We start from the raw sequence: 17,036 nt of genomic DNA on the forward strand, positions 1-17,036 counted from the left end.
GCATTAAAACCCAACCCTAACAGCAGAAATGTGAAACTTCTCCCCATTTTGTGCTGTAATTAAACCCAAATAAGGGCTTTTTCTGTCCTCTTAACTGTTTGTGACTAAAATGAGTTGAAAGGCTGATAGAGCAGCAGTTATTCTGGGGAGAGCAGAAAGCCATGCTGCAAGACAGACACAGCAGCTCCTGCCCAAGGAGGTCATTTCAGCATTTTCCCAAAAACCCCATTAACTGCAGAAAGCCTCACGTGCTCTCACCCCCACTGAGACATTCTGAGCTTCATCCTCATCCTCCACAGCCCCTGGCAGTGGGGAGCCACCAGCTGGATGAACTCAGCCCGGGCTCTGTGTATTTATTTATTCTGGGGAGTTCTGCTCCTCCCCACACTGGGGCTTTCCAAACGGTTCCTGTTTATTTTTGGAACAGGAAAGACCACGTCAAGGACTTGGTATGAGCCAGAGCTGCTTCCCAACCAGCCCCAAATGGGGATTTTTTTTGCTTCCATCCACATCACAAAGCTCAGACTCCTGGAGGATAATCCCTTCTAGCACATCTGCCTCCATCTAGCAGCCTGAGCCTTTATTTTGGAATTAACGCGCCACAGGAGGGCAGATTTGTGTGAAACCCCAACCTCTCAGTTGCAGGTGAGGATTTTGGGACTTCAGGGGATGTTTAAAGCCAAGGAGCCCTGCTCCAGCCCAAACTGATCCAGCCCTCCTCCTGCAGGATCAGATGATGAAGATTGCATGCAAGATGTTTTCAATCACCATCTGTATGGCAGATTACCTTTGTCAAGTGGGCAGTTTGCCTTATCTCTCTCTCTCTGAGTGACCACATTCACACCTTCCTCGGGAGGGGACATTGCTGATAACAGACTATTGAATGTCACTGCATGGCTGATAAGAACTACAGCATCCCATTGGGAGATGTGAGCCCAGAGGGAGGAGCCAAGCATTGCTACCCGGATATAATCTGGAGATTCTGGAACACCAGCACGGCTTCTCCACTGGATTCCCCAGAGGAACAGCAGCTGCCTCTTCCCCTGGATCTTCAGAGGAAGAGATTGCACCTTTCTACAGGACCCCTGCTCCAGCAGAACCAGCCCTGATACTGCAGGAGGGCTGAGCCACAATTCCAATGGGACTGCTGCCAACACCCTGACCCACAGGGTGTCAGGTTGGGTTCTGACTCTGGCAGTGTTGTTCTAGTGTATTGCATTGTTTATTTTATCTTTTTTTTTCCTTTTTCCCTATTAAAGAACTGTTATTTCTTGCTCCCATATTTTTGCCTGAGAGCCCCTTGATTTAAAATTCATAGCAATTCAGAGGGGTGGGGAGGGTTTACATCCTCCATTTCAGGGGAGGCTCCTGCCTTCCTTAGCAGACTCCTGTCTTTCCAAACCAAGACATTAGAGAACCAGAACTGCCATGTCCTAAGGTGCAGGCAGAAAATCATGCTGAATCTCAGCTCAAGAAAGCTGCTGTGCTGAAAGATCTGTGTGCCACGCTGAGGGCAGGCTGGCTGCTTTCAGGCCGGGGGGAAGAGCAGCCCTTTTTTCTCCCTAAATTCTCTGCCTGGCTCGTTATGAGCAGGGATGCCCCTGCACCAGGGATGCCCAGGCAGTGCCAGGCTCACCATCCTGAGGGAGGGCAGGGAGCAGTGCCAAAGCAGGGATGGAAGGAGCAGGAATGTCTGCAGGGGAAACTCCTCTCCTTGATTTAAGGCCCTTGAATGACGGCCATTCCTCATGTCTCACGCTGCTCTCTGCTGGCACTTAATTACCCTCACTGGAAAAACTGCCCTCACATTTCCACCTTGACTTTGCTGACTTCAGCTTCCCTGCTGCTGGATCCTGATTTGCCTTTGGCTGCTAATTAAAAAGCCCTTCAGCCTTTGCCAGCTGCTCCTTGCATAGGTAATTAGAGAGCGTGCCCCAGCCACCTCCTCACCTTCCCTGCAGACCAGCACCATTCCTCCAAAAAAATCTGAGCAGCCTCTTGCCCATCTGCCTCCTCCTGGGGGATGGCATTGCTGGGCTGAGGGACTGTGGGGGCACCCACACAAATACCCAAACACTGCATTTACCACACCCAAAGAGCCCCTTTGGGGTGAGATTTGTCCCATCACAGGACAGAGTCCTGTGTCCATGCTCTCAGGGCAGGGCCAAAGGGGCTCATGGCAGAGGAAAAGCAGCAGCCCCTTACCCAGCAGAGGAGGAACAAGGTGAGTTGTCCTCCAGATTCCTCCCAGAGCAGCTCAGCTCCATTTAAACCAATTTTTTTTGGCCAAGCCAAACCCAGGGGATCCCCTCTCTGCCTTCCCACTCACCCTTCAGTTCCAAAGCTCAGAGAGATCTGGAGTTTTCTTTGGCATTTGGCTCCTTTCATTTTAAGTTTGAAGCTGCCATGGGCTGTGTGCCCTTTCTCCTCGCTCCTGGCAGCTGAGCCAAGGCTGCTCAGACTTTCCAAACATAAATGGGACATGGCCCAGGCCTAAATTTGTCCCAGAAAGATTGTAAGCAGCTGAAAGGACAAGCAGGAGGGGGGAAAGCAAAAAAAAAAAAAAAAAAAAAAAAATAGAAGAAAGGAGGGGGGAAATCCCCAAACCAACTTGCTGTTCAATAAGCCCCCATGAGTGTCAGGACTTATAGGATGATTTTTTGCTTGAAGGGGTATAGAATGGTCATTAGGTCACTCAGCAGTGTGAAAGCTCCACCACACTGCACTGACAGGGCCATCCTCACCCAGCCCATGGATCCCTGCCAGCAGCAATGTCCCTGTGCCCACAGAGGGCACAAGTGCCACCAGCCTGGGGACACTGCAGGGTCACCCTGAGGCTGTGCTGGGGACAGACCCTGCAGTGACACCTCTCCCTGTGGCTCCATCAGGGTTTAGCCTGTGGGATTGATGTTTTCCTGGGAAACAGGGCAGTTGGGGATTTTGTTTTTCTCTGCCTGCTCCATCACTTTTCCTGGTTTTTTTTTCTCCAAGGCCCATTGAGCATCACCAGAGTGGAGGGGATTGAAGGCCATCATTTGGTCACCTCAAACCTGCAGGTGCCACTCTGCAGGCTGCCTGACCCCTGTGCCACTCCATCCTCCATCACCCCCACAGGTTTACAGGGAGCTGCTCCAACTGGCTGCAAGTTTCCTCCTTTTTTTTCCTCCCACCCTTTTTTTCCCCTTTGCTGATGAAATCAGCACTCAATAAAATCACATCAGGCCCAGATGTTTTCTCCTCGGGTCAAGATCCAAGGAGGTGAAGTCAATTAGAGCTGCAATTCATCCCAGGCACACACAGAGCACCTGGCCTTGGGCAGAGCCCCGGAGCCAGGGGTGATCCCCGGGTGGTGAGAGGATGGAATCACACCCCAGGGGATGGAATCACATCCTTGGGGATGGAATCACATCCCAGGGCACTGCAAACACACCCCAGGGGATGGAATCACACCCCAGAGGACTGAAAACATCCCAGGGACTGCAAACACATCCCAGGGGACTGCAAAGATCCATGAGGATGCAAGAACATACCAGGGGATCCAATCACATCCCAGGGGTTGGAAACACATCCCAAGGGATACAAACACATCCCAGGGGATGCAATCACACCCCAGGGGATGCAATCACATCCTGGGACTGCAAATATATCCCAGGGGATACAATCACATCCCAGGGGATGGCAAAAACATCCCAGGGCGCTGCAAATACATCCCAGGGGATGCAATCACATCCCGGGAACTGCAAACACATCCCAAGGAGTGCAAACACATCCAAGGGCTTACAATCACATCCCAGGGGATGCAAGCACATCCCAGGTGACTGCAAAGATCCCAGGGCACTGCAATCACAACCCAGGGGATAGAATCACATCCCAGGGACTGTAAACACCTCCCAAGGAGTGCAAACACATCCCAGGGGATACAGTCACATCCCAGGTGATGCAATCACATCCCAGGTGATGCAATCACATCCCAGGGCACTGCAAATATATCCCAAGGGATGGCAATCACATCCCTGGGGATGCAGTCACATGCCAGGGGATGCAAACATATCCCAGGGCACTGCAAACACACCCCAGGACACTGCAAACCTCCCAGGGGATGCAGTCACATCCAGGGGACGCCAATCACACCCCAAGGGATGCAATCACACCCCGTGTCTTCCCAGCGCCCCAGCTCCACGTGCATCAAAGTCGCTCCCCCCCACCCCCGCCGTGCACACATCTGGCTGCACAGCTGGCCCTGGCCTCAGTCACTCACACCGCGGGGGCTCCCGAGCCCCGTGGCTGCCCGGGGAGCCGGCAGGGCAGGGCTGGCAGCCAGCGGCACCACTAAAACCTCCTGGGGCCGCTCCAATCAGGGAGCGCCTGATGAGGGTGAGCAGCAGCACCGGACCCAGAGCAGCCAGAGCGAGAACAGTTCAGCACGGTGTAAGGCTCATGCATGTTCTTCTTTTGGAGCTAAACTGTATGGTTTTGGAATATTAATAATCAGAAAAAACATCGGGTTTAGTCTTTTTTTGCAGTGGGATGTGTCAAGGAGTAAACCCGGCTTAATTTGAGCTCAGCCCGGGGATGTTGCCTGTGTAGAAGAAGCAGTGCTTTGTTGGTGAGGCAGTGCCTGAAGTGATTTGGCACCATCCTCCTGATCCAGACCCTGGAATACCAAGCAGGGCATTGGAATAGCAAGCAGGGCCTGGATGGGTCAGGGTCACAAACAAGAGAAAAGCAAGGAGAGGGGTGTGATCGCTGCCAAGGACAGGGGTGTGATCGCTGCCCCCGGGTATTCACAGCCTTGGCCGAGCCTCTCAGGACACGGCACGGAGCGGCCACACCGATTTTACACGTTTTTATTCATAAAACGGCCGATGGTGCAGAATTGACCCAGAAAAGCGCTTGGCCAGGGCCCTTTGGCCGCTCCTCGCCCCTTCCTCCGCTGGGATCAAACCCACGTTGGCAGTGCCCGCGGGGCCGTGCCCAGGCCGGGCCGGGGCCGTGCCCGGCTCCCCCCGGTGCCCCAGCTCTGTCCTCGCTCCGGGCTCGCAGGGACGCGTCAGAACTCCTTAAACCTGCGGGAGAGAAACCTCCTTAAAGCTCAGGGCGGGCACAGGAGCTGGGATGGATGTGGGCACTGCGGAGACGGAAAGGGAAAACAGCTCAGCCCCGTCCGCAGCGCCAGGAGGAGAAGCAGGCACCAGCAGGAGATCCACCCACTGTTGTGTCTCCGTCCAAAGCTGAAATGTCCCCAAAAATCCTACAGCGTTTGTGCCTCTTCTCTGCAAGAGACGCTCCCCAAAGCCCTCAGGACACTGCAGTATTGCCACAACCTGAGCCAGCTGCTTCCCCCAGCAGAAACCAGGCAAGGTTTGGTGCAGACACGGATGCTGTCACCCCTAGGGCAGCTGTCACCCTAACCAGCCCCGGCAGGAGAGAGCAGAGCCTGGCAGCCCTCCACCAGCAGATCTGGGCTGCACTTACCGCAGCACAAGGCCCAGACTGTTGGTGTGTCACCTGCAAACACAAGACATAAGGGACGGAATGTTCGCAGGGGTCGGGATGTGGCAGCCCCACGGCCAGCACTGGCTGTGGCCCCTCCTTTAGGTATCACACGAGGATGGTGGTGGCAATCAGAGCCAGGGCAGTGCTGATTTGGGGATTATTTATACACTCGCTGCGGTGATTGGCCTACAGGTCTGATTAGCCAGCCCTGGCTGCGTGTAATCAAGCTCAGTTGCACAGGTGGGCAAAGCCTACAAATTCAGTTGTTTCAAGTGCATTAATCAATGCCAATCGATTGGGCATCTGGGCCAGTATCTCCTAAATCAGCCAGAGACAAGGATGCACTGCCCAAACACATCTCCCTCTCCCGCCTTCCTCCCACTCCCCCACAACTGGCCATTGCAATTTGATCTTTTGATTCCCAAATCTTGATCTTGGCCCTAAATGATTGGAGCAGTGGCTATTTCTAGGCTGAGCCTGCAAAGTGAAACTCAGAATCAGAATGGATCAGGCTTGTGTTTGCATTTAATCCTCAGGCTCAAGTGAAGATACTTACACCGAGCTACTTCCCATCCATCACTGACTCTGTTAGCTGCACACTAGAGCTACAAAGACACAAGGACACCGTGTTTAACACCCCAAGTGTTTTTTTGAGGTGCAGGTGGCTAAAATCCCCCGGGTGCTGCCTTGGCTGGAGGTTGAAATGTCTCAGGGGCCCCGTGAGCGGGACACGGGGCCGGCGGCCTCGCGATGCCCACGCGGAGATGCAGCAGCGACAGCAAGGGGTAACAAACATCCTTCTGCAGCAGCACTGAAACCTTGCCCGGGCACCCTGGCACCAGGGGCCACGCCGGGGGGGCAGCTACGTACCCTCTCTGCCTCGCCATGGGGCCACACCAGCCACGGGCCTCCTTCACCACCACGCGAGCCAGGAGCTGCAAGAGGAAGGGAGGGCGGAGGATGGCTGCAAGGCTGGGGCACTGCGTCCTCCAGCCTTGGCAGGAGTATTCCCATCACTGGGAGATCAATCCCACATCTGGCTGTGGGCACTGCATCTTCCAGCCTTGGCAGGAGTATTCCCATCACTGGGAGATCAACCCTACAGCCGGCTGTGGGCACTGCATCCTCCAGCCCTGGCAGGAGTATTCCCACCATCACCAGATCAATCCTACAGCTGGACTGGGGCACTGCAGCTTCCAGCCTTGGCAGGAGTATTCCCACCACCAACAGATCAATCCAGCCTTGGCAGAAGTATCCCACCCCAGCAGATCAATCCTACACCTCTTCACAGCAAAGGTCATAAGAACTAAACCTGTGCAAGGAGGAGGTTGTTGGGAAAAGCCAAGTGAGAGCAGAGGTTTGGAGTCTGTGGGGAAAAGATTTGTGAAGAATTCTCAAAGCTTGATAGAAAGTTGACACAGTCTTGTATATTTGTATGTAAATACTGAGATAAGGTGCGTTGGCTTAGGAAGGTTATGGAATAGAGATGACATTGCTGAGAGAGAGATTGAAGTAGAAATAAGTTTTAATGAGATTCAAAATATGGTTTTGTAGAAAGATTAAATATTTTAGAGGATTAGAATCGTGAAAGATGTAGTGGGGAAAAAATACAGGTGATTAGTGTTAAAAGTAATAGTAATATTACTTTTATAGGTTGAAAAACATTTATGAGGTATTGTAACTGAGATATATGTTAGTTTGTGATGGAATGCTGTTGAGGTTTTTGTGTCTCACTATTTATTGAGACTGATAATAGAATAAAATCTTTTAAAACATTTCTCAGCTACACCATCTCTGTAAAAGTTGAGAAAACAAATGATGCCTCATGTGAGGAAGCAATAACTCAACTATCTGTTTAAAACACCTCTCAGTTACTCCATGTCTGTCATAGCTGAGAAAACCAAGAGCCAATAGAGGCCTTTGCAGTCTGCCCTGTGCCTGGATGTCTTTGGAGAACCATCTGTGCCCTCCACCAGGGAGCAGGCTCCAAAAGGGAGCTGTGACACCCAGGGCAGAGAAAGGAGTCCTGCAAGGAGACACCTACCAGACACGCCAGGACATCAGCTGCTATCAGCATGTAAAACACGTTGTTCCAGCCCGTGGGAGAGATCAGCCCTGCCAGCAGCGGCCCCAGGGCAGCACCTGTGGGACACAGCAGCCAGGTGAGCCCTGTCCCCACCTGGGAGGGGACAGGACCCCCAAACCCCCGAGGACACACCAACAGATCCCGTGCCGTCGATGATGGCCGTGACGGTCGAGAGGGCTTTGGCATTTCCTTTGAGGGATTCATGGGTGCCCTGTAAGGATGGAGGGATAAAACGTGAGCAAAAGCAGCTTTGGGGTGCATGGCTGGCATTCCCCAGTGAGGCTTTGGGGTGCATGGCTGGCATTCCCCAGTGAGGCTGATGTCCCAGGCAGCAATTTCCATGTGTCAGACCCAACCGTGGATGGAAACCAAACTCAAATGTTGCCCACAGCCAAACCATGGATCCCCAACAGCAGGCAGAAATTCCCAGGGGATCTGCCACCAAATATTTCCACTCTGCTTGTGCTCAGAGGGAGATGCCGCAAAGCTGAAACACAGTCATGTGGCCAAGGTGAAAAAGCAACAGGAAAATGCCCTGTGTTTAAGGGAGGGTGCAGAGTGCAGCACCAGTGACAGCTCTGCCCTTCTCCAATGGGCTTTGGAGGCATTGGAAAACAAAGGTGAAGTGCAAAAATCCCTCTGGGAAAGGGGGAACAGCCTCTGGGTGTGCACCGGCGCCTCTTACCAAATCTGCCGACACCGCTGTCGTGATGAGCGCGTAGGGCCCGTTGACCAGAGCTCCACAGATGATCAGCATCGCTGCAGGGTACCCGGGAAGAGATTCAATCTTTAGCTGCAGGGAGCAGCAGGGCATTGGATCCGTCATCCCCACCCCATGTGTGGACTGCTGTCCCACACATCCATCTCCTGTGCATCTCCATTTTCCATGAGGATCCCACCCAGCAGGCAGTGAACTCCCATCCAACACCACCCTCTCCCAGATTCAGCCTGGAGCCTGGCTCAACAGGAGGAATAAAGGCAGCTGAATCCTCAGTGCCCTCCATCACCACCTCAGTGACAGCACCAAGCTGCACCAAGGATCTCCTTACCTACTGATACACCAATGCCATTCTGACCCACATGGTTATACAGGAACAACTGGAAAAGAGACACAAGGTGAACCAGTTATGGCTACTCCAGCTGTTTTACCAAGAGTTTTCTTTGCAGCAGCACCCTGGGAATGGGATGGAGAATGTGGGACCTGAATTACTGCTCGTGCCAAGCAGGGATGGGGGGCTGAGTGCAGCCTGACCTCTGCATCCCACTGGCATGATGAAATACCTGGCAGCTGGCAAACAGAGGTGCTGCCATGATTTATGGCCAGGGAGGCTCTGCCACATCCCACAGCTGCAGCCAGACAAAATTTGCCCAAACAGTGCTCTTGGGGCCATGGATGTGCTGCAGCCCCTCTGCTTCCCAGCACGTGCCAGCCCCTGCAGCAGGAGGGGCTCCCACCCCAGAGCCAGCCAGGGCTGGATTACAGCTAATTAGCCATGCTGTGGAAGCAAAGCCAGATGAGCTCTGTGCAGGTGCCTGGAAGGATGTACAGGCCAAGTTCCAGTGGAGCATGAGGCCGCTGGCATGGGGGCTTTTGGGATGAAAATCAAAGAGACAAAAGCTGGACCGGCTCGGTGGGACCCCCGAGGCTTTGAGCAGAGTTATGGCAGGATGGAAAAAACCTACAGGGTATTTTTAGTTGCCAAGGTCTCTGCAATCCCTCCCCAGCCCCTACAGCAGCACATCCTCCCCAGGAACATCTGGGCACGTGAATCAATCCCAGCTCTATCCCAGCCGGGCGCGTGACCAGCTCATCCCAGAGCCTGGAGGAGGAAGGCAGCTGTGACTCAAAGGAGCCGGAGCAGGGGAAAGCCTCGTGACGGGCCTGGAGCCCGTGTGACAGCTCACCATGGGGGCAGCCACCACCAGCATCACGCAGCACGTGGTGGCTCTGCCGCCAGTGTAGTCAGAGATGAGGCCAGCGAAGATCCCCCCTGCAAGGGAGAGTCACAGGTGTCACCCACACCACCCCAAGGCAGAGGTTTGCCCTGACTCAGCCCAAAATCAGCGTGATGCTCTTTCATCCCCCCTCTTCTGACCAGCATGCCCCCAAGGTTAAACATAATAATATCAGAGTGAAGAGCTTTGATTTATCCCTTCCATTCCTCCCTGCAGATGGTTTCTCAGCATTTCCATGGCACTCTGGTCTCTTCCATGCTTGCAAACTGTAGGAAAAGGAGAGCCTGAGCAAGCGAGACTAGAGGGAAGAGGCTGTGATGGCAATGACGGGAAGAGGCTGTGATGGTCGGCAAAACAAATGGATGCCAAAATAAAATGGAGGGGCATTTGCTGCCTGCTGAGTGCTGTAAACCACTGAATAAACCTCCAGGGGAAAAGAGATGGTGTTGCCTGTGGTGGGGACCAGCCAAGGCTGGTCAAGGCCAGGATTGTCCCTAAATCATCCCAGATCCACCCCTTCCATCCCATTATATTGACGAACCTAAAATACCCCCGACATCAAAGAGGGTCGACAGGTCCCCGGCTTCCTTGGCACCGAAATGAGCTGTGGGAGAGAGGAGAGGGGTGAGGAGATGCTCCCCTTGCAAGGCTCACTCCCACCTCACTGTCCCCAAAACTCACCAACGTTGACAATGTAGAGGGGCAGCCAGTACAGGAAGGTGTAGCTCACCAGCTTGGCAAAGAGCAGGCACAGGGAGAACTCCACCACGCCCTGGGAGGAGAGGAGGGGACATCAGGGGAGCCCAACCTCCTCTGGATGGTGGGGTTTTCCGGTGTCCCTGTGGATGCTCTGAGCTGCTCTGGCTTTGCTCCTTCCTCCACCCCAGCACTCACAGGTATCCGGAGTGCCCCAAGGAAGCTGATGGCTTCGGGCTCCTCAGCTGGCTCCTTGGGGGCCTTGGAGTGATCCACACTGCTCTGGCCTGAGAGGCTGAGTGGGCCCTCGTTGGAGATCACTGCTTCAGGATCCTTCTCACTGGTGGTCACTCCTCCAGGATCCTCATCAGCAGCCATCTAAAATCAAGACCAAAGCAGCAGATGTGGCTCTCGTGGCTGGAGGAGGCTGAAACATTGGCTCTGCTGCTGGGGCATGACCCAGAGGATGCTCCCAGTGGAAGAGCAACAGCCATCCCCTGTGACAAGTGAACATTGCTCCAATTCCTGCTGTTCCAACCTGCTGACCCAGCTGTGTCACCCAGCCCAGGACAGGCCCCCTGGGAATCGGCGCCACTCACGTGATGCTGAGGTGGATTGCAGTCAACATCCTCAGGATCTGCAGGGAGAAAGAACACCCTGTGAGGAGAGCCTGGAGCAACCCCACCCTTCCTGCTGTCCCTCCAGCATCCCAGAGGGGCTGGGAACCCCCAGGTCTGGGCTGCATCTCTGGGTGCTCTCTTCCCCAGTAAAAACCCAGAAGACTTCCCTGATATTTCCTAGAAAGACAGGCCCAGAGGAGTGACTGGTATGGGGGATGAGCCTGCCTGGACAGCCCCAAAGATGCTGAGCATCCCCATGGGGGTCAGATCCACGTCCCTGCCAGCCACGGGTTGGAAATAAGTGTTTGGGATTGCCAAAAATGCTTAGAGATGGGCAAGGTGGAAAATTGTATATATTATATTGGTTGTGTGCTGTGCCCCAGCTGACAACACTCACACTCCACGAGGAAGAAGAAGCAGATGACGCCCATGACAGCGATGATGATGCCAGGCACAACGAAGGACAGGCCCCAGGCAGAGGAGACCCAGGCACCGGCGATGAGTGACCCCAAGATGTTGCCAACGGAGGTGTGCGAGTTCCAGATGCCCATGATCAAACCTCTCCTGGTGGGGACACAGCCGGGTCAGTGGCACTGGGGGGGCTGCCAGGGCCAGCAGGGACCAGGACTGGCACGGGACACAGAGGAGAAAACTCACTTTCCTTTGCCAAACCAGTTTCCAACGCATGCCACGACAGCAGGCCAGCCTGTGGTCTGCACCAGCCCATTGCAGACCTGCAAGAAAGAGTTGGGAGCATCACCCAGCAAGCACCGAGCACAGCCACGGAGCCGTGCACTGCTCTGGGCAAAACCAGCCACCCCTATCCAAAGCTGCTAAGAAAACACTTGGTTTGTTTGGTTTTTTCCCTGCTGGGGCAATCCTGGGGCCGTCTGCATCGCTGCCATGGCTGAACTGGGAGTGGCTGCTGTTGCCAAACCAGCTGCCCGCGCCGAGCGGAGCCGGGCACGCCTGGAGGTTTCGACGCCCACACCACGCACAGCCAGGTTTGTGGGGAGAGGAAATGCTCAGGGCTGCCCTGCTCAGAAACTGGGCCACCCCAGGCCCTGGAGGCCACTGAAAAATCTGGGATGAGGCCACAGAGGTAAAGCCTGGGCATCTGTCAGAACTCAGTGCATCCCTCTGGGTGTCCAGAGTTGCCAGGACCCCGCCGGGGGGCTCAGAGACCCTGGCACACAGCCCAGAGCACCTGGGGATTTGATTATGACCCATGGAGCAAATTACCAGCTTTGCATGAGGACCTGAAAGCCACAGAAGTTTAAATAGTATAATAATAAAATTATCACAGGGTGAAAATGTAGATTACAGCACTTTTGGTATGGGGGTTTTGGGGACAATATGGAGGAACTTGGGCATGTCCAGCCTTTCTCCTTCTCCTTCTTGGCCTCCATCTTCTGCTGTGATGTTGGCACTTTGGGATTGGTTTAGAGTAGAAGTGCACTGTCTAACATAGGTGATGGGTATTGGGAAATAAGTGTAAATATGTTATATTTAGAATAGAAGCTCACTGTCTAACATAGGTGATGGGTATTAAAAAGTAATTGTGAATATGTTATGTTTAGATAGAAGCTCACTGCCTAACATAGGTGATGGGTATTGGGAGTTAAGTGTAAATATGTTATATGTAGTTTGTAGTATAAAAGGACAGCACCACCTCGGGGGCGGTCAGAGTGCCTGTGGCTGCCCTGCTGAGCAGATCTCGGCTGGGCAGAAAGAAAATTTTATAGATAAGAATTAATAAACAACCTCAAGACCAAAAACTGACGAGCTCTGACTCGTTCTTCAGTTGCGCGGGCCGAAGCAGAGACAACCTGCACATCTCGGGGCAGCAATAACAACCAAACCCCGAGAGGCACCATCCAGCACAACCCACCTGCACGATGACGAAGTACCAGAGCACGTGGATGTCCCAGAAGTAGCCGAGGCCGAAGAGGGCGGTGAAGAGCCCGCTCAGCACCATCCCCCCCGACAGGTAATAGCGCAGGGGGAGGCGCTCCCCAAAAATGCCGCTGCAGAGAGAGGGAGAGCACAGCAGGAGCTGTCACTGCTGGGTGGCGCCAGCAATGGGCATCATCACACTGAGCCAGCTCCCGAATCCTGAGAGGATCCCTGGCTGCTTCCCTGTTAGCACGACCCCATGCCCATGGAAACAAACCAGTTCCACAGACTGGTGCAAAGTGGAGAGTGGGGAAAGGCCCTGGGTACCTGATAAACATCCCGATGGCGTAGGCCACCAGGAAGGCATTATCCAGCGCCCCAAAAAGTTCGTTGTAGTTGTCCCCATCTGGAAAACAAATATTAGGGCCACCTCAGCCTGGCCCCCATTTTGTGTCCCCTCCCCGTGGCTGCTGGCTTGGTCTTGTCCCCCATTCCCAAAAGCCTAGTCCCCATGGAAGCTTCTGGGGACATGGCCAGGTGCCATCAGCACTGGGACCTGGTCCTGTCGTGGATTTCACCACCTGCTGCTGCCCTTTGGCCCAGGGGCATGGGACAGATCTTCATCACTTAATTACCTCCGGCTGCCTAATGAGCAGCTGGCTCCCTGCCAAACCCTGGCCACGACCTGCTGTTAGGGAATGGGGGCAGCCCAACCCAGCTGCCACAAGCGTGGGGTTTGGGGTGCCTGGGGGGGCTCAGCCTTACCAAAGGGGGCCCAGTTGCACCATGTGGTGCTGTTGGAGTCATTGTGGGGGTTCGGGCCCAAGGCCGAGCAGTTGAGGTGCAGCTGGCTCTGCAGGGAGAGGGAGAGAGAGGGGGGAAATCAAAGTGCTGTCAGCACCCCCTCCCCATGTGCCCTCTCCAGGCTCCCTGTCCCACAGCAGGGGCGAGGCTGGAGCTCACCTTGACGATGCTGATGGGTTTTCGGGAGAGATGGTAGCTGGTGTAGGAGAGGAAGGTCAGCACCAGAGTCAGGCCCCGATAGCTGGGGGAGGAAGGAAGCAGAAAGGTCAGGGTTTGTGGGACTGGGGACTCTTCTACTGGATTGGTGACCTGAACCAGCACAGCTGAGCTGGTCAGGAAGTGAGCGGACCCCCCAAAAAAAGATCAGCTGAGTTTTGTGGGGAACATCAAGCAGTTTTTCCACCTCCTCAAGCAGTTACATCCCACCGAAACGAAGGGTGAGCAAGTGCCTTCCTGGTGTCACGAGTGGAAACTGTGCTGATTCATCATCACTCCCAGGGTTAATCAAAGATAAGCTGGAAAAAAAAGCAGGGGGCAATACCAGCTCCCCTTCCTCCACCAAAAAGCAATTTCATCCCCTTTGCTCGGATAAAATGCAGGGAAAGGGGGAATCTGAGCTCAGGAAACGGGGATGCTGCACCCATCAAAGCTAACAGATAAAGCCTGGAGAATCCCAAGTAGGATCCAGCACTCTCTGGAGCAGGATGAATATGTCTGAAGGAGCTCTCCTGCCTTCAGGAAGGGTTTTATGGCAGCACAGAGGATGCAAGTAGTCAGGGGCAGCTGCAGCACACAGACATGTCACGGGACTGCCCCAAGTTTAGAAAGAAAACAACCTTTCCTTTCGTGGCTTTGGCCCATCCTGCTCCCCTCTGCAGTTTCACTTCTCCCTGGAGCTGCAGCAGTGACGGGTGTCCTAAAATCCAGGGCAACTCTCCGTGTTGTGTGCCGGCTGCAAAGCGGCACTGTGGCTGAGAAACTGCTGCTGCCCACCCCAAAAAATGAATAAACCGCCCAAAATCACTGCTAGGGCTGATCCAAGAGGAGCAGAGAGGCCACGGTAGGGAAGGGGAAGATAAAGTTCACACGCAGCGCCCCCCTGGGCCAGACACTTGGGTGTCGGGCTTTTTCTTTTCTTTTTTTCTTTTGACCCTTTGTGTTCTGGCAAGGAAAATTCCAGCAGATGGAAAAGCAGAGGGGGTGTCTGGCAATGGGCTTCCAAAAAATCTAACTATTACTTGAAATTAAATGGGCAGCAGTCCCATCACCTCGTCAAAAGAGAAGGCAGCAGGCGAGGTCTCTGTTTTGGCCACATCCCACTGAATTTTGAGTGTCAGGGCCTGAGACATCTGGAGGCTGGCAGGTCCTGTTGCCCCTCTCGAGGTTCCCCGTCCCCAGGCTGAGTCCCTGGGCTGCAGTCGGTATGGGCTGATCCCAGCTGGGTCCAGCGCGTGGGGATGATGCTGGGCCCTGGGGACTGACCTCTCATCCCTGTCCCCATCCCTGTCCCTCACCCCTGTCCCGTGTCAGTCCCCAGACAAGTGATCTCCAGTCCGGTGCTGGTCCCAGGGCTGGCTCCACGCTGGTGCTGGTCCACTGGTCCGGGCCAGCCTCATCCCAGTGCCAGTCCCTGTGCCTCCATCCCAGTGCCAGTCCCTGTGCCCAGGGCCAGCCTCATCCCAGTGCCAGTCCCTGTGCCTCCATCCCAGAGTCAGTCCCTGTGCCCAGGGCCAGCCTCCATCCCGGTTCCACTTCCAGCGGTTGCCAGTCCCGAGTGGAATGACACCCCCTCCTCCCTAACCCAGGGCTGATCCCTGCACTCGTTCTGGTCCCCATCCTGGTGTCAGCTGCAATGTCCATGGCCAGTCTCTATTCCAGTGCTGGTCCACGGAAGAGTGAGCCCCGTTCCAGAGACCGTCCCTGTCCCGGTGCTGACACCCTCCCTGTCCAATTCATCTCCATCCTGGTGACAGTCCCTATGTACAGGACCAGTCCCGCTCCTGGTCCCTATATCCAGAAGTGGATATATCCGGGGCCAGTCCCGATCCCAGCGCTGGTCCCCATGTCCAGAGTCAGTCCCACTTCCAGGGCCAGTTCCGCTCCCGGTCCCTATATATACAGCCATTCCCAACTCCGGTCCCTATATCCCGAGCCAGTCCTGCTCCCGGTCCCTATATCCAGGGCCAGTCCCACTCCTGGTCCCTATACCCAGAGCCAGTCCCGATCCCGGTCCCTATATCCCGAGCTACTCCCGCTTCGGGTGCCGGTCCCTATATTCGGAGCCAGCCCCGATCCCGGCGCTGGTCCCTATATCCAGGGCCAGTCCCTCTCCCGGTCCCTATATCCCGAGCCAGCCCCGCTCCCGGTGCCAGTCCCTATATCCCGAGCCGGTCCCCATATCCCGAGCCAGTCCCGGTGCCGGTCCCTCTATCCCGAGCCAGCCCCGCTCCGGTCCCCCGTCCCCGCTCACCGGCTGTCCCGGGGCACGGCGCGGAGCAGGCGGATCCCGGGGGCGAGCGCTGCCCTCATGGCGGGCGGCGGCGGCGGCGGCGGCGCTCGGGCACCCCCGGCTCCTTTTCACCGCCCCCGGGGCCGCCGCTCCCGCCCCGCCGGCCCCGGTCCCGCCCCGGCCCCGGTTCCCGGCCGCGAGGGGTGAACCGGGCCGTCCTCGCTGCCTCTAAAACAAACATCGCCCTCAAAGGCGGCTGGATCGAGGGAACGGCCGCGCTGGGCCGTGGGAGGCGGCACAGCCCCGACGGGACCGAGCAGCCCTTTTCGTATGGCCCGGGGCTCTGTGAGCTGCCCCAGATGCTGTATTTCCAACAGAAAAAAACTGGATTTAACTTTTCCACTTCCATCTCAGCAGCCCCGAACAGGCTTCACTGCCCTGAGGGTGACCGAGCTACCCCAGACATGGTTCGGGGTTATTGTCAGGAATGTCGGGAGTCCTCCTCTCCTCCCATCCCCTCTCAAAGTGTCCCATTTGTCTTACTAGGGGCAGACTGAGGATGAGGAGCAGCAACAGCTGTATTTATTCCTTTAACGGAGCCCTGAATCAGCCCACAGCCCCTTGGGGATCCCTCCAGAGAGGTAGGAACAGGGGTCCCCAGGGCCTGAACAAGCTCCTTGGGAAACTGCTCAGGCCCTGCAGTTCCAAGGTCTCATCTCAGCAGTTCCACAGAACTGCCTGTCCTTAGCTGCCCTAGATTTGAAATCAGCTACAAGAAGCCCTTTGCTTCCTTGCCCCCTCACGGGGCAGATCCTGCCCTTTCCAAACCCACTCCAACACCCTGAATTAGGGCTGCAGTGCTGACGCAAGCAGCTGTTAATAAACAGCATTAGCCACGACAGATCCCTCAGTGAATGATTCTCCAGGAGGAACTGAGGAGCACTCCCTGGCTCTGTGCCACCTCTGGGCCGGAGGTGGGTTTGCTTTGTGCCCAATGGGATGGGAACAGGGACAAGAAATGATCCGGCACGCT

At 55.2% G+C, this 17,036-nt stretch overlaps 1 protein-coding gene across 2 annotated transcripts; it reads right to left on the reverse strand.

Annotated features, from left to right (window-relative positions):
* Positions 1 to 4,846: 4,846 nt before the first annotated feature.
* Positions 4,847 to 16,094, reverse strand: SLC37A2 (solute carrier family 37 member 2). Of its 2 annotated transcripts, XM_054292924.1 has the most exons (18): positions 16,025 to 16,094; positions 13,714 to 13,795; positions 13,516 to 13,603; positions 13,078 to 13,156; positions 12,746 to 12,881; positions 11,512 to 11,588; positions 11,252 to 11,418; positions 10,834 to 10,871; positions 10,433 to 10,612; positions 10,220 to 10,310; positions 10,080 to 10,142; positions 9,488 to 9,573; positions 8,632 to 8,680; positions 8,268 to 8,341; positions 7,715 to 7,793; positions 7,541 to 7,638; positions 6,367 to 6,431; positions 4,847 to 5,066 (listed from the first exon to the last, which is right to left on the reverse strand). In XM_054292924.1, the coding sequence occupies exons 1-18, from the start codon at positions 16,081 to 16,083 to the stop codon at positions 5,051 to 5,053; spliced, it is 1,527 nt and encodes a 508-aa protein (XP_054148899.1). In that variant the 5' UTR covers positions 16,084 to 16,094; the 3' UTR covers positions 4,847 to 5,050. The 2 variants fall into 2 exon arrangements, with proteins under 2 accessions (XP_054148899.1, XP_054148898.1); XM_054292923.1 differs by lacking the exon at positions 4,847 to 5,066 and having other exon boundaries at positions 5,625 to 6,431.
* Positions 16,095 to 17,036: the final 942 nt, after the last annotated feature.

The sequence above is a fragment of the Melozone crissalis genome, unplaced genomic scaffold, assembly GCF_028551555.1.
Source record: "Melozone crissalis strain CALT ecotype California unplaced genomic scaffold, PUWL_Pcris_2 ptg000120l_1, whole genome shotgun sequence".
Taxonomy (NCBI): Eukaryota; Metazoa; Chordata; class Aves; order Passeriformes; family Passerellidae; genus Melozone; species Melozone crissalis.

Coding starts and splice junctions, on each gene's coding strand:
- SLC37A2 (XM_054292923.1), bottom strand. CDS start 16,083: ATGAGGGCAGCGCTCGCCCCCGGGATCCGCCTGCTCCGCGCCGTGCCC. Junction 13,796..16,024: donor GCCGTGCCCCGGGACAGCCG/GTGAGCGGGGAC, acceptor TTCCTCCCCCAG/CTATCGGGGCCTGACTCTGG. Junction 10,143..10,219: donor CCTCTACATTGTCAACGTTG/GTGAGTTTTGGG, acceptor TCTCTCCCACAG/CTCATTTCGGTGCCAAGGAA.